The following is a 17,588-nucleotide window of genomic DNA, read 5'->3' on the forward strand; positions in this document are numbered from 1 at the left end:
AAATTTTTTGAACTTTAGAAAGTTAAAAATTTAAAAATTTTGAACTTTCTAAATTTTTTGTATAGACTTATGACTTGAATATCATAAATAAACACAATGTCTAAAATTATGTTTACAAACTCATTTGAGGTGTTCTAAAATATGTAAAAGTAACTTTCTTTGCTTCAAAGTATTTTTAGATGAATTTAGAATTCTACAAATTTTTTAGAATTTTTTTAATGTTCTAAATTTTTGTCCAAATTAATGACTTGAAAACAAGAGAAAGATAAATTATTATTAAAAAATTTAGAAACTTATTTGAGGTATTTTTAAAGTGGAAAATGTTATTTTTTTCTCTAATCATAACAATTTTTTCTTTTGCATTTCTTGTCTACACTAATGCCTTCAAAAATTGCAAAACATCTTTTAATCTGATTAATATGTTATTTTCTTCAGGATTTAACTTGGTTTGTTATGAAAACTAAATGTCAACAAGAAAATAGCAATTTTAGAATAGAAATGTTTCATCTCTCCCAAAACGAGTTTTTAAATCATATCTTTTAAGATGAATTGATAAAGTTACAAAAAGTTGAAAAAAAGGGAGGTAGGTGAGATTTCTCAAAGTTTAAGGATATCAAATGATATTATTACAAATCTCATGGGAGGTTTCTAAAATTATCCCTTATTTTAAGTTGTGCTTGATGATGAGTCATCTTTCAGTGTTTTTTGAACATGTTTTGTGGATTTATATATTTTACTTCTACATTTACAAAGAACTAGTGACATTTATTAAGTCTGGATTCACTAATTTTGATGTCGAGGAGCACTTGGTCTAGTAGTTAAGGTAGGGTTTTAGATTCAAATCTCCTTCCCTTTTCAACTTCTTAAATCGTATTTCCGGCTAAAAGGGAAAAAAAAATAATGGACATGCCAAATATATTCTGAGATTTGGTGAATTCATACAGAAAGAAGAACAACTATTGTATTTGCAGCTGGGCTTGAGTCTGTATGCAAGTCCAAAGTAAAACAAACTAAACAACATTCCGGGATTAGGCTTTGTAAGAAACCCCATAATACATATAGCTTTTCAACTCAAACCGCAAAAATCTATAACATGCTTTAATCTGGAAGGCTATTAATTACATACCAAGTCAGAAGACTTTGGAAGGTTATTACATACTAATTCAGATGACTCAAACTCAAAAATATCGATGATAAAAAGCTCGGCCGACTTGCAGTCTATGAGGCCTTCCAAATTATTGGAAACTAAAGTTGGGCATAAATAGGATAACAAACTTAAAAATTTGCTTAGCATTAGGCAAGCCAAGGACAACAGCAAAAGGAACAATCTTAAGTCGTGATTTGCTTCAGAAGATGAAACATTCTTCTATGTCCGATTGGCCAACTATCTTAATTTTACAGATGGCCGCACTTATAATCCCCAACCTCTGTTTGAAAGAGATCACAATTAGTCGTGCTCATCAACTGTTTGAATGAGAGATCATAATTAGTTGCTCATCAACTTGTCAAAGTAAACAAATTAAAAAGATCTTGCCAACAAATAAGTTTACAGAGAGAAATTGGGTAAAAAAACAGCCATAGTGCTTAATTTCAAGGGATAATTGCAGAAACCTCCCCTGACTTTTATAGTAATAGCATTGACCTCCCTATCAATTTTGAAATAGCACTGACCTCCCCTATCAAAAGTTGGAGGCAATTTAATAGGCAAAAGTGGATCAATTTACTAAAGTACCCCTGACATGATTTAATTTTACCAAATGAATGTGATGAGTACTTTCATCAAACCCAACAAAACATTTGTTAATAAAAATTACACTAAATTAACTATTTCTGCATAGTTTAACTAATTAACTAATTAACTAAATAACTAATAATCTAATTAATTAATAACTAATAATCTAATTAACTAATTATCTAATTGTTAATAGTTGTTAACTAATCAAACTATTTCTGCATAATTAAACTAATTAACTATTAACTAATTAACTAATTATCTAATTAACTAATTATCTAATTAATTAATTAACTAATTAACTAATTTCTGTTTATCTAATTAACTAATCTCTATTTATCTAATTAACTAATTAACTAATTATCTAATTAACTAAAACTGTTGTCTGTCCAAAACTAATAAACTATTTGCATGTTAAACTAATTAACTAATTAACTGCTTAACTAATTAACTACCTAATTATCTAATTAATTAATTAACTAATTAACTAATTTTTGTTTATCTAATTAACTAATTAACTAATTATCTAATTAACTAAAGTTGTTGTCTATCCGAAACTAACAAACTATTTGCATGTTAAACTAATTAACTAATTAACTGCTTAACTAATTAACTAAAGCTGTTGTCTATCCTAAACTAACAAACTATTTGCATGTTAAACTAATTAACTAATTAACTGCTTAACTAATTAACTAACTAATTATCCAATTAATTAATTAACTAATTTTTATTCATCTAATTAACTAATTATCTAATTAACTAATTAACTAAAGTTGTTGTCTATCCGAAACTAACAAACTATTTGCATGTTAAACTAATTAACTGCTTAACTAATTAACTAATTAACTAAAGCTGTTGTCTGTTCGAAACTAACAAACTATTTGTATGTTAAACTAAATAACTAATTAACTACTTAACTAATTAACTAACTAATTATCTAATTAACTAATTAACTAATTATCTAATTATCTAATTAACTAAAGTTGTTGTCTATCCGAAACTAACAAACTATTTGTATGTTAAACTAATTAACTAATTAACTGCTTAACTAATTAACTAACTAATTATCTAATTAGTTAATTAACTAATTTCTATTTATTTAATTAACTAAAGCTATTGTCTGTCAGAAACTAACAAACTATTTACATGTTAAACTAATTAACTAATTAACTGCTTAACTAATTAGCTAATTAATTGGCAACTAATTAACAAACTATTTGCATGTTAAACTATATGCAGTACGCATTACCTATTTAAAGTATCGGCTCTTTATAGGTATTTTACTTTCAAACATTTAATTTATGATAAAAATATCAATGTTTGTAAGTAAAATTCAAAAAGTGTTACAAAAAATATCAATATTCTTACTTTCAAACATTTAATTTATGACCCTATGCCCCTCCCTTTTTGTAAGAATATTACTGTAACACTTTTTGAATTTTACTTACAAATATTAATGTTTTTATCATAAATTAAATGTTTGAAAGTAAAATATCCATAAAGAGCCGATACTTTAAATAGGTAATGCGTACTGCATATAGTTTAACATGCAAATAGTCTGTTAATTAGTTAGTTAGTTAATTAGTTGATTAGTTAAGCAGTTAATTAGTTTAACATGCAAATGGTTTGTTAGTTTCGGACAGACAACAGCTTTAGTTAATTAGTTAATTAGTTAAGCAGTTAATTAGATAAATACAAATTAGTTAATTAATTAGTTAATTAGATAATAATTAATTAGTTAATTAGATAATAATTAATTAGTTAATTAGATAATAATTAATCAGATAATTAGTTAATAGTTAATTAGTTTAACTATTAACTAATTAGATAATTAGTTAAGCAATTGTCAAACAAATAATAATTGTCAAGCAAGAAGAGGGCAAAATTGGAAGAAATTCTTATCTCACTTCTACAAAAGCTGTTAGGGAGGTTTCTGCAACGAATTGTTACTATTCAGTGGAGGTGAATGCAATTTCAAAACCTAGAGGGGAGGTCAGTGCAAATATCAAAAATCTCAGGGGAGGTTTCTGCAATTATCCCTAATTTCAAATGTGCGCTCTGGGAAGGAAGGGATGAAGCTAGCAAAAGTTGTCATAGCCGTCGCCTCAGAAAGGTTGTGGAAGTCGCTCTCCGTGACTTCATCTCAGGTTTTCCTAAGATTAATGAAAGGTTGTGTTAGACATGTTGTAAAGTGCCTTTTTTTGGTAGAAATGACAGTTTTTTTTTTTTTTTACCTCTACATAAATTATTTTTCGTATCAGGGTGAGGGAAGTGCTTTTCTTTTTTTTTTTTAAGTGAAATTGTGTCCAAAATAGAGATGGAATTTTGTAATCTTTTTTTTTGAATATAATGTAGTTTTGGTTCGTACTTCGTAGGATACAGTTTCGTGTAGAAATTTCTATTAGTTAAGTTGCAACTTGCTCAAAAAAAAAAAAAAAAAAGTTGCAACTTGCTCATCACAAAGACATAATTACGTTTGATAGAAATGATATATCTTTTATAGCTACAAACAAGTATTTGACCTCCTATTTGCTTCAAATTTTAATATTATTCAACAAAAATTAGGACTGACTAGTGACTACCCTCCTCGTGTATGGGGCTTTAACCAAAGAAAAAAAGTTTTTAACCTAAAAACGGATTAAGAATTTCATTTTTATGTGAACTAGATAGGATTTCTGATGCATGATTGTATGAATCAAACTATCTTCTTTTGCTGACTTCAAATAAAGTGAAACAACCCACTTTATAAATTAGAGCACAGGAGGAGTTGGGATGCAAGACTTAGGTGGGGCAAATATCTATCTATAGTCAATGGATGTGTTAGACGGTCATCTTAATATGTGGGAAAAGATCTACAAGGAAAGAGCCAATGCTCATATTATTGGTGCATGGAAAATTTTCAATTTTCAAGTTATAGAGACAAAACTTCAATTGACTTTAAATTGGAAAGAAGAACTATGAAATCTTGGTGTATGGGGCCTAATACAAAACTAAAACAATATTTAAAAAAAAAAAAAGATCAATTATTGTGTTATCTAACCCTAGCTCAAATTCTTGGAACCAAATTGCAATGGCCTCCCCTATTATTCCTCTAGAATCATTTGCCAGACCCTGGTTGACAAATTACTACCATGTGTATCTTTGTGCCAAAATCTGCATTGGAATGTCAAACTGATTGCACCTTGAGATGGGCATGCCACTCATTTTCAGATAAACAAAGAGGATGATTTTACACACAAAAAAAAAAAAAGAACCACCTATTTGAAATATTAAGAGAAGTAACAACTAGTGGACTAGTACTACTTTTTTTGTTGATAATTCCGAGAATATACACATAATGAACTCCAAACTTTATGACAAGTATTAAAGGAACTTCTTTATCTTCATCCACCATGAACTACCATACCACCTGGTTTACAGAAGATAAGGGTTCTTTACCATATCAAAATGCCACTCTTCTCTTTTCACTCAGCAGATTTGCCTTTCGTGGAATAAAAGCAGGAGAAGCAACTTGTTAAGAAGCCACTTCTTTTCCTGCATCACATTCAAGAAACAATATGACTAGTTTAGTATTCATGCTGTATATGTAAATATTTGGTGCGAAAACAGAAACAAAACATATCAATACAATTTTTTTTTGTAACGAAATGAAAATGCAATTATTAATGGCACTTCCAAAATCTTTTTTTTTTAATCATGTAGTACCTTGTTGTGAAAAATAAGACAGTAGAAGCGATAATTACTAGTATTAACTTAGCAACAATTACCATATTTTCTTACTAGGTGCTTGCCTTGTACGTTTGTTTGTTCATATCTGTGCCTCAACCAAAAAATTGTAATCAAATACTCGAAAATTTTCAAATAAAGTATACGCCTGGAACTATTCCCACCAGCAACTGCTAAATTTATTCTTTCCAAGGCAGTAGTTGTTGTTTGTTCTGTTCTGCTCTGTTCTGTTTCCATATAGGACCCAACAATACTTGAATACAAAGGATGCTACAGAAAATCATTATTAGATTGTCTTATGTGCACCAACTGGATCATACCTTTCATGGCACAATTTTGTCATTCTCCAAAAGAATTAACAAGTGAGCAATGGATAGCCAGAATATCAGATTTTCTTGTCTTCTCCTTGGCTCTAAACTTCAAATTATAATCATATACCCCAATCCAATTAATCCACTATTCAATTGTCCATATGCCCCAATCCAATTAGCTTAGAAACAAACTATTCTGGCTGCTTTACTTGACATTAATGTTAAACCAGAATATGATAAAATGTACATTCATACCATGCTTTTTGTTCTAATCAAGATCAAATTTTGGATTTAACACCTATGCTCAAACATTGTTAGAGCAGTTCTTATATGCGCTGACATAACCTAAATTACATAAGAGCATAGAATTTCTAAATTAATTTCAAGAACTTGAAGGAAAAGCTAACAGATTCAAAGGCATGAAGGAAAAGGGAGAAAAAATCAGGAAAATTTTACCTGCCACTGTTGCTGCGACTACTGCTGCTGCTGCTACCACTACTTCCAGTGCTTCCACCATTGCTGCTTGTTCTACCACTTTCACTCCCACTGGAGCTTGAAAATTTTTTCTTCCACCAATCTTTATCCACACTTTTTGATGTTTTATCAGGGACCTCTGGCTTAGGAGAAACTTTGGCAAGAGTATTGGTCATCAGATTCTTCTTCTTTCTTGATTTGAAAGAAAGTGGAAAAACCATCTTCAGAAACAAATCCCTGTTTTCCATACTTTTACTTCTCAGAATCTGTGCTTTTTTCTCACTGTTCTTGCTTTCTTGCCTTCTTATTGAGTTCACTTTCTGATTCAAAACCTGAAGACGATCATCATAATTTTTCTGCCCAAGTAAATATGATTCTTCTTTAGGACTTTCTATTCGGGGATGTTCGACAAGATCTTTTAAAGACAGTTCATAGCAAGATTCAGGCATGTTCTTGACCATTTCCATGAGTTCCCTTTGTCCTCTGGCTATGGCCTGTGTTCTTGAAGTTGGAGATAGTGACCAATAAGTATTGGAATTACAGCGAGAATTCAATGGACTTGTCGGTGGACTACTCTTCCACAGAGGTGGTGATTGAACCCCTGATTCATCTTCTGAATTTTGAGGCCTGAATTGAACTCCATCACCATTCAAATTCCAATAGTTCTGATAGTTTCCCCCTGTTTTTCTTGCTCTTGCACCAAAGCTCCCTGACCTCCAACTACCATTTCTATCATTTATGCTTCTGAAGGGATCAAACGCCTGATGAGGGTTGTCATCAGACTCAGTTCTTGGATCAAGCATGGTTATCTTGGAGGAAGATTATGGGTTGAAAAGAAGGGGAGCAAGAAGCAATCCAGGAAGGAAATGACAAAAAGAAATGGGGGAAATGAAAATGAGCCGTGTGAATAGAGTTTGGTGCGGTTGCATTGTCATCAATGAGTCTTGGTCCATTGTCCCTTTCCTTTTAATAACAACAATATTTTCCTTCTCGTGGCTAATTTGCTTTTAGGCTCCAAAAAAGTCAAGCCTTTCTAGATGGCTGGACACAGAGCCGTGCTTTTCCCCAAAATTTCTCGTGCTTGTCTCTCTTGAGCATTTACTTCTAATTTCCCATTTCAAATGGAAGCAAAGAAGTTGGCCGTCCCTTTCATGATTTTGTTGAGGAAACTTACAGAAAATCTGTGTCAAGAAAAATTATGATATCGGGTTTTCTGTTTTGAAGAAAATGATGACAATGATACAACGTTTTTGAATGTACTCAAGCTCACAATTAATTCTGAATTTATCAAATTCCATACGTGTTACTTAATTAGTGATACAAGTTTCTATGCGGAATATTGGTACATCTAGCATAGCCCATCTTCTTAGATCTGGGATGTCTCTCTTTCAACGAGCCTTAAATTGCCCCATGCATTAACTGATTCGAAGATCATAAATTCACTGAAATGCATGCTAGAAGATTTGAATAGAACCAGTAGGACAGGAATAAAGATGGGACCAAATTAAAGTTAATTACAAGTTTGAATTAATGACCAAGAAATTGACAAGTGAAAGAGCTTGCTGCGATCTAATTATGATGGTTTGTTTAAGTGGTGTGGAGTGTTGGGGACTGGTTGAATGGCTGACAATATTACTTTTTCATGTAAAAAGCCATAATTTGCTGGCTAATCAAATAATTGTAGGTCTTGTTATTGTTTGCTTTGGAAGTTGATTATGAAAAATGATTATAAAGAATAATCAGAATCAGTAAAAACTACTCCTTGATAGATTATGAATTTTGACTTTTTTTATTGTTAAAAAAAATATAATATAAGTACAAAAGCAAGCGAGAACATAAAAAAAAAAATTAATTATTCAAAATCAAGATCTACAATCAATCAATCGACAATAAACCGTGCAGTATCACATCTCATTATTTGAAAAAAAAAAAAGAAAAAATTTTAGTATCACACTAAACATGGACAGAAGTAGAGATACAAAAAAATGTATTCTTCAGTTAAATGGAAGTATGCTGTTTGTAATTCTATGTCAAACATCAAAGTTTGGAGATTATGCAGAACTTTTAGGCCTTTGGTCATTTAGTCCGGTAATGTAGTCTTTCTAGTCAACAAAAAGCTAAAGCATCTTTATCGAAAATATCACAAGGCTGTCGAGAACTACCTTTAGTAATTTGGCAGATTGAATATGGAGATAAATAATAAAGAAATTTTCGACTTTTATTTTTTTTAAAAATTTTATAACATTTGTTCGACTTGGTAATGGGATGGTAGTCCGGGTATTCTGTACCTATTTGAAGATGCAAGTGATCATGAGTTTCACTCATGGTGGTCTCCTCCTTTTCTTAAGGATTAACCCAAAAATGTAACCCACCCAAAACTCCCCCCACCCCCCCCCCCCAACAAAAAAAAAAAAAAAGAAAGAAATAGGGATACTAGTTGTTGGATTTAACATAACCTAATTTGGTAAATCAGAGGAATATTTTGAAGAAATAGTTTTACATTCTCATGACTGCAAAAGTCCTTTTTTCTAATTTGATATGTATATTGTCATGAGATTAATTTTTTGTTCTTTTAAGAACAAGTTAATCTTCCTCTTTTCAAAAAGATAATCAAATGGTATTTTAGGTGGAAATGCGTTTATTAAGAATTGATTAGTATCAACCATTAAGCTCCTAAAAAGATTAAAGCAGCAAAACATGCACTTTATACTTTTTATCAACATGTTGGTAGGTTTGTGGAACTTTATTTAATGTGACTTTTATGGCCTAAGGATTTTGACTATCCTTCCTTGTAGATTCTTGTGAATGTGACCCTTTATTGCAATTGACACGAAATGATGTAGAAAGGCCAAAAAAATAGAAGAATTTCTTTTTCAAAAAAAAAAAGAAGGAAAAAATTTATTTAAAAAAACAAGAAAACTTGAGAACAAAACTTTCCAAACCGCGTTCCTTTCCTTTTTGTCTCAAAAAGATGAAATCGTGGCTCTTGAATTCAATAATACGTAGTTCCCACGTTATTTGGGAGAAAATGAGTAGTTTCAGCATGTCCCTTTTTCCAAGTAAATAGTCATGATTTGACGTTTAGTTTGATAGGTGGGGTTTATTTATCTTAATTACTTTTGTTTTAAATGCCCAACATTCTTGAAATGTTCTTTCTTCGGTAAAGCATTCCAGACCACTGGATCAAGTAAATCAAAAGCAGAAGGAGTATTATTATTTATAGTTTGTAATTTTGAATGAGGGGGTATAGGTTTTTTTTTTTTTTAAGTTTTTTTTTTTTTTTTTTGTAAGCGGGAGGACTCGAACCCGAGACCTCTTGCTTACACTCCCTCCCCCCGTACCACCCAACCCAACCCAACCCTCTCCAGGGGTATAGGTTGAAGAAGAATGAATTATCAACAAAAGACAAAGGACTAAAATATGGCTAATATTAACAGCTGCCTCTCAGGCACACCTGTAGAAGCCATATTTTTCTTGCCCAGACAACTACTAGAAGCCATGCAAATCCTTGTCAAATTTTCTATCTCTTTTGTACCATTTTGATAACGTATTTCTGATAGTATTAATTAATAACAAGTTGGTCATAAACAATTGTTATCAGGGTTTGATTGGCTAATTTACAGGTAAACTAATTAATTACAGCTAGTCAATTCTATTTCTGAATTCTGAATATTGGACAGATTTAATTACTCAAAGTTCTGGGCATCTTATCTTCTTCACGTCTTCTAGATCATCTAGATGGAGAATTGACAATCTTATTGACTACTTGAACAGATTTGAGCACAAAATTATGCGGAATATCTGTACATACACTGGTACATAGGAGTACGCAATTGTCTTCATTGTGAATTTTGCACCATGGAAATTAAAGCTCGATGGGCCCCATAAGAAGTATAGAAGCAATATCATAGTATTTTTGTTCCAATTTTGCTGCCTTTACAAGTCTTGAGGTAGTGATGAACTAGTTTCATGCTTGTTGAGATTACAAGTCTAAAGAGTAGCTTACAAGTTACCAATTTTTGTCAAGGAGAGGTACGATAGTGGCGGTTAATTTAATGAATTAATGTTATATACATTGTTAGTGTAAAGAATTTTAACACATTCAGGTATAGATATATGACACACAGGTAAAAAGTGAATTTAAAATTTGAACAGTAATAACGTGGCATTCATCTAAATCTACTTATTATGTAAAAAAATCTCTATACTGACAGTGTACGTAATTGGATCTCTGTTCTTGTTTTTAATTGGCTAGGTGTTAAATAACATCATTAGAGAATTTCACCTGAATATCTGCTAGTTAATTCTCTCTTTATTGCTTGTTTGTGGATGGTGGATACGAGTAGCAGTATTTCACTCTAAATTTAATATACTGTATAAAAATAAATATGTAATATCCACATTTCCTAACTTTCTCAGCAAGAAATGGTACCATGTAGGCATAGGCTTCCTATGTGTTTATTTATTCTTGTATCATTTAACTAAACGACATACTGAGTATCTATGACGGTGGTTGACAACTCCCAGGATATTTCACTTTCCCCATGACATATGCAATGAAGTTTTAGAAACTTGACTTCAGCCAAATTTGTCATTCTATTGTGAAAATTCACTTGGCAATATAAGGTCAAGAAATTGTTTATATTGTAAAGTCTGCAAACACATTACGTGCACGAAGAATCCTCATGGACTACAACTAATTCCAACAAATCTGAACAGGGCTTTATTTGTCTGAACATGCGAGAAGAAATAGGGGTATCTGTTGGATTCATTGTGACCTAATTTGGTGAATCAAAGAACCTTTGTTTTTTCTTTGTCATATAATAGCTAAATATTCATCTTTTGGTCACAAGTAACTAAATTCTCAGTGGATCGAAATGTGTAACTTGGGATGTATGTTGTCCAAAAAAATATGGATATTTTTATTTTGAGACCAAGTTAATCTTCTTCTTTGCAACTAAAAAAACAAAATGCCTTTTTTTTTTTTAATAAAAAATGACAAATCCCATATACGGAGACGGATACCAACCCTAAATTTTATTGATTATTATGAAAAGATACATGAGGCGGACGTTAACCTAACCTCTAATACAAAGCGGTGTATTTCTTTGTCCACTTGACGGGATCATCCAAATAAATTTATTTACGAATTAATTTTATCTATTTTTAGCTCCTAATTAAAGCAGCATAAATGCACTTTATGCTTTGATTAATCAACACGTTGGTTGCTTTTTTTTTTTTTTGGGAACTTTATTCAATTTGATTTTTGTTGCTTAACGTTTTTAACCATCATAGTTGTGGATTGTTGTGAATGTGACCCTTTATTGCAGGTAGCTTGAAATGATGTTGCTGATCTGTGAATTAATGCGCCTAACAGAAAGACAACAAGCAAGTAGAAGGAAAAATAAAAACTAAGAAAACTTAAGAACAAAACTTTCTAGATTGCATACTTTTCTGAAACAAAAGATGAAGTTATTGTTCATGAATTCGACTCCTACGTTGTCCCCACTTCTATTTGAAGAAAACTAATTTCAGTATGCCTCTTCTTCCTTGTCAATAGTCATGATTTGACATTTAGTTTGATAGTTGGGGCTTATCTTAATTACCTTTGTTTAAATACCCCGGTCTTCAAATGTTTGATACTTTAGTTAAATATTAATAAGGATTAATCTCCTACACTCTGACATATAATTTTAATTTAAATTTAAGATTAAAAATTTTATATATGTGTCACGCATTTAATCATAATAGTATATACACCGTAATGTATATGAAATTAACTCTATTTATAGGGCCTTCCAAGCCATTAGATCAAATAAATCAAACGCAGAAGTACTATTATTAGTTTTAGTTTTTAAATTTGACTAATGGGGTATAGCTTGAAAATTGAATTATCAACACAAGACAAAGGATTAAAATATGTCTAGAGCTGTATGAATAATTAATGTAAACAGCTCACACTCAGGCACACATGTAATACCATATTTTCTTGCCCAAACAACTACTAGAATTCATGCGAATCCTAGTCAAATTTTGTCTTCTGTTTTATACCATTTTATCAAAGTACTTAGCATATCAAGTCCATGTTGGTCTTAAAACGGCTGTAAACAGGGTTTGATTGGCAATTTTACAACTATCCCTATTTCTGAAGTCTGAAAATTTGAATTCTCCTTTTACTACGTTTTTTGTATCTTTGACGCACAAAACCTGCATGCAACAACTCAAAGTTGTGGTTTTCTTCTTCACCTCTTCTACATTTTCCAGATGAAGCGTTGACATCTCATTTGACCACTTGAACGGGGTTGAGCGCAAAAGTGGAATATTTGAACATATACTAGCATGTCGGAGTACTATATGGTTGTCTTCATTGCTGATCTTTGCACCATGAGAGAAAAAAAGAGTCTACCTACAAAAAATGACTCTAAATCACGATATTTCTAAACGATAAATACAAATATGAGAATTTCTAAAATCAAAATGATGGATTATCCATTAATTTGTCTCTATCACCTAAGTAGTATATCGCTCAGTATAGAATTTTTTTTTTAAAAAAAAAAGGCTCGATGAGGTAATTATGAAGTACATCTTGATTCTTGATTTTGAACCCTTTAGAAAGTGTAGAAGCAATATTTGCTGCTTTCTCAAGTGATCATCAAGTTGTGATGAACTACATCTTGATCTTGACAGCAATCAAGCAAGCAAGGGCACGCTCTGATAGATCGCAAAAAATTATTTACTTGCATTATAAACATATTTTTTAAAGCATATTTTTATATTTCAAATCATATTTTTATCTTACATACATCACATCGTAAAAATACTACAATCATTATTCTAAATAATATGTCAATAATCTCCTATCCAAACACACCCATTAATGTTTTGAGACATATTTTGGCGAATTATGTATAGTAAAATCACAATCAAGTTGCATCTACATGACATGTCAGATTGCGCGAGTGGGTTATGGGTGTTCTGATGCTCGTGGCGTGGCATATAGTATTAGAGGGATTGTGAAGAGCCTAATTGTATTTAGTTGGTGTAATACTTATAAACTTTGGTGATTTTTTCTTAAGTTACTGTTCATAATTACAACAAAGCTGCATGAATTAACACCAAATTCTGTAATTCTATTTTCACTCTGGGCAAAATCCCAATGAACCTGTGCTGCTCCAATTTTGATGCATTCCTGGTGAGGTATCTAGCCATCTTATGAGGGATTCATGTAGTCATTGATGTAGAACACCATCTGGGGATCTCTCCCAGGGGACGGATCTCCTGCGCCGAATCGCGAGCCGGATCCCACAACTGCCAAATTCAAGTCTCTGACCTTATTTCGAAACCTTATTCTATTACGAGGAGGGGTTTTGGAGAAGGAGAAATTCTATTCTATTACAAAGGAAGACGTCTCTACTGCTCTTGTGATGTACCTTCCTGCTGACTTATCAAATTACAATAAAATTTGTGACAATGATAGAGATAGGAATCCAATCCCGATCATTGGGGAGGAGTTATAGAGTTCAAACCGTCCGACCCACTATTTGTTCCTGACTTAGATTCGGATCTTGCTCTGAATCCGTTAAGGATGCTAGATGCATTTTTCATTCTATGTTTTTATTTTTAGTTGTATTTTCTTTTCTTTTATAGGGTTTTAGTTGTTCAGACTTTTATTAATATTAATCAAAACACTTTGATTTTTACCAAGTTTTCTTGAGTTCTTTAACGTTTAAGAGTCTTGTTAAATTTTATTTGAAGCATTGATTGTAAATCATCTTTGGGTTTGGGTTACTTTTAGAAATCGTTCCTGTAACACTTGGTATGAAATAAGATCGGAATTGGCTATATAAATTTTTTTTTATTTTTGATATAATAAGAGGAATTTTATCAATAAATAAGAGGAAATTCAGCCAGCAGAGTATACAAACGCAAATATTTTACCCAAAAAAAAAAAAAAAGAAGAAGAGTAAACGAACGCATATCAATTGAAGTATGCAAAAGTGTACATGAAACTCACTAATGACTATACTATTTGGGATAACGGTTTTACTGCGCTTGTATGCCCTTTTCCAATTGTTCATAATTTGTGAAAAAACAAATTGTTCCAAGTTGTCCGACCTTAGGATTCTTTCTAAACAATTTGAAACTAAAATGTCTATAAGCAATATACAATTTACCAATTCTAACAAGGAGATTGGAGTTAATTTGATAAGATCTATGTTCTATTCGCACAAATTTATTTAGTTACGTCATAAATATATTTTTATTAATTACTTTTTATTTCACATACGTCGCATCTCAAGAGAATTGTATCTGTATTTCTGCTAGTTCTCTCTCTCTCCTTTGCTCGGGGATAGTAGATACGAGTTGTTGGATTCCACTCTAAATTGTATTTATCTCATATCAAGTACCATGTTATATCAACATCTCCTAACTTTTCTTCGCAATAAATGATAAAATGTAGGTATTCATTTCCTATCTTTTTATTCTTGTTCATATAACTAAACGACATATTGAGTGTCGGTCATGGTGGTTGGCAACAACAACCAGGATACATCACTTTCCCATGACGCATGCAATGAAGCTTTAGAAACTTGACTTTAAACCAATTTGTCTTTCTATTATGGAAATTAATTAACTTTAACAAGAAAAGGTTGTACAATTGGTTTTTTTTTTTTTTTCTCACTTCTTATATCATTTTTATCCCCGTCATCCATTAAAACAATTCGCAATATTTTACATGCATGATTTGAAATAGTAAATCAATACGATGGTGAAAGATTCTAACCCTTTTGCCTTGAGTAATGTATGTCATAGAGGACTATAATTTAGGAAATTTCTTCAAAAATTTGCAATTTTACATACTGAATTGCAATTCTTCTTCTTCTTCGTACCCCACATATCATCATGGTTTTTTATCCTATTCCTTTTTTTTTTTTTTTTTGGTTATTTTGACCAGAAGGTCTGCAAGGATTTAATTGACTAACAATAGTAGGATGTACTTATTGGGCATGTTTTCTTGTAAATCACGACCTCACGCATAATCTCTCCTGACTTAAAGCTAAACACCATTTTTATTACATAGAATTAGAAGTTTCAAAAGTAACTAAGTTTAAACCCACTATAAAGGAACAGCTAGTGATAGAGTCAGGATCTCATGGCGAGAGAGTACAAGGTAAAAAAATATACTATGGACTATGATTTGAAAGGCCAAATTCTATATTTTTCTTAATGTATCGTCAATATTTAATTTGAAATAGGTCCAAATTTTTGTTAAAGCATGTGATCAATAAAAAAAAAAATCTTACTTTTTTAGGGTCAATATAGAATGAGGAGAGAATAAATAAATGTTAAGAGGATGGATAATCTATGAATAGGAAGGAATTTTGTTAAATCTAAGTGGAGCAATACATGAGAGAATTTTATAAAATTCAAAGGTGAAAATATGGTGCAAACTTAAAAATCTTAAAAAGTTTCAACGTCATTGTGGACTTTATCAAATTTGAGGGGGATTCTATGTGGCTCTGCCACCACCCATAAAAAAAAAATGGTTAATCAGTTGGAAATTTTTAGTTCAAAGAAAACATAATCATAGAAGTCTAAGAGCCCTCCCCTAATCGCTAAACTAATCCCAATAATTATCTTATTCACTCTTTGTCACTGCATAACTTTAATCTCCGCAGGTGCTGAAATATTCTCAAACTTTTCATTCTTGTGATATCCATGGAATAAAAAAAAAAAAAAAAAAAAAAAAACAGATTCAGTATTAACTTCACTAGGGCCTTGTTTGAAAGTCAAGTTTTTTTGCCAAGTTTATCTGCTACAAGTTTTTTAAAAACTTTAGCTACAGTAACTTCAAAAAACTTTTCAAAGTTTTTAAACTATACACTTCAAAATATTAAAAAAAAACACACTTCAAAAATTTTTTTAAAAACTTCTACAATAAGTTACAGTAAAATTTTAGACAGATACCCAAAAAACCCACCTTCCAAACGGAGCCCTGCATAAAATGCACACAAGGAAATTGGGTCTGGGACATTTTATCAAATTTGTTGTGGACAAAAACCTGTTCAGCCCAAAAATAGTCTCCTGTTGGATCAAGACTTGAATCTAGGTTGTAGCCCAAGATAATCTTCAAGTCCAAGAATAATTATCTTCCAATTGAGGAAATTGTTCACTAGATTCAAAGAAGCACAACTTCATCCAGGATGTCAGCAAGATCCATTTAGGCCCATTAAGAGAATCTCCACGAGGTAAATTTTCATTTTTACAAGTTTTTTCTTTTATAATTTTTCTAAAGGAGGAAAAGTGGAATTTAAAAAACAAGAAAAGAAATGGAGGATTTGTCCTAAGACTTCCAAATCCTGAGCCCCTCAACTTTAGTCACTAAACTAAAGTCTCCTCGACTCATGTTAGTGACTTCCATTTTCTCACTAGAATTTTATATTTAGAGAGTTCTCTCTCTAGATTTTATCTCTCTACATAAATTCTTACTTAAACATTACAGCTTTCCCTCACCTTGTAATGGTTAAGCATTCGAGCTTTATTGACTATTCACTTCTGTGGACCATTGGTCTTTCTTTTGGAATCAGCAATTTTGTGAAGTCTGTGTGGCTGTTACCATATCTTTTGCCTACATCTACAAACAAATAAAAGTAAGACAAATTTTGGTAGGATCAAACAGTGCACTTTGGTAGTGGATAGAAATGAACGACGGATAAATAGAGTCGTTGAGTGATTGACTATTTCCTGCAAGCACATATGACCTATCATAATAATGGTTTCGAGTTAATGCCCTACTTTAATTATTATAGAAAAAGAATAAAATTTAAAGGATTTATTTTTAACTAATTAAAGAAGAAAATAGATAATCAAATCTAATAAATAAAAATGAGAAAACAATTGGTAAAAATTTGGGTCTCAGAATTTGATCTAGAGTTTGAGTTAATTATCTAGTTAATTTTTTAACAAATCATGAACGCATCACACAATTGTATTTTAGATTATCTCTCGATACATCTAAAAGTTTGCTTAATTAAATCCTACATATCTCTCGATATCGCAAGTATTCAATCAAACCCTTTAAAAACTTTGGTGATATAAGTGCGTCATACAAATCATAACATGCTCTCGTGATTAGAATAAGTATGTATATCTATCTAGTGTACGGTTGTATATCTCTTCTCATTCAATACAAACCCTAAAAGCATGTTTATGGTGGTCAACTACAAACATGTAATTGAATCAAGATAAATAAATCATGGCAAAAGTTAAAAGTTTAACTAAGATAAATATTCAAAACTCTTTCACAAAACCCTAATCCTAGATATAATTTCGTTCAACATATT

The 17,588-nt window shown here is 31.3% G+C and overlaps 1 protein-coding gene across 1 annotated transcript; it reads right to left on the bottom strand.

The window, feature by feature from the left end:
- Positions 1 to 4,890: 4,890 nt before the first annotated feature.
- Positions 4,891 to 7,176, bottom strand: LOC113713465 (uncharacterized). Its single transcript, XM_027237191.2, has 2 exons — positions 6,226 to 7,176; positions 4,891 to 5,266 (listed from the first exon to the last, which is right to left on the bottom strand). Exons 1-2 carry the CDS (start codon positions 7,044 to 7,046, stop codon positions 5,197 to 5,199), a joined length of 891 nt encoding a protein of 296 aa, XP_027092992.1. The 5' UTR covers positions 7,047 to 7,176; the 3' UTR covers positions 4,891 to 5,196.
- Positions 7,177 to 17,588: the final 10,412 nt, after the last annotated feature.

This window comes from Coffea arabica, chromosome 10c (genome assembly GCF_036785885.1).
Source record: "Coffea arabica cultivar ET-39 chromosome 10c, Coffea Arabica ET-39 HiFi, whole genome shotgun sequence".
Classification (NCBI taxonomy): domain Eukaryota; kingdom Viridiplantae; phylum Streptophyta; class Magnoliopsida; order Gentianales; family Rubiaceae; genus Coffea; species Coffea arabica.

Coding starts and splice junctions, on each gene's coding strand:
- LOC113713465 (XM_027237191.2), bottom strand. CDS start 7,046: ATGCTTGATCCAAGAACTGAGTCTGATGACAACCCTCATCAGGCGTTT. Junction 5,267..6,225: donor AGTCGCAGCAACAGTGGCAG/GTAAAATTTTCC, acceptor AATGTGATGCAG/GAAAAGAAGTGGCTTCTTAA.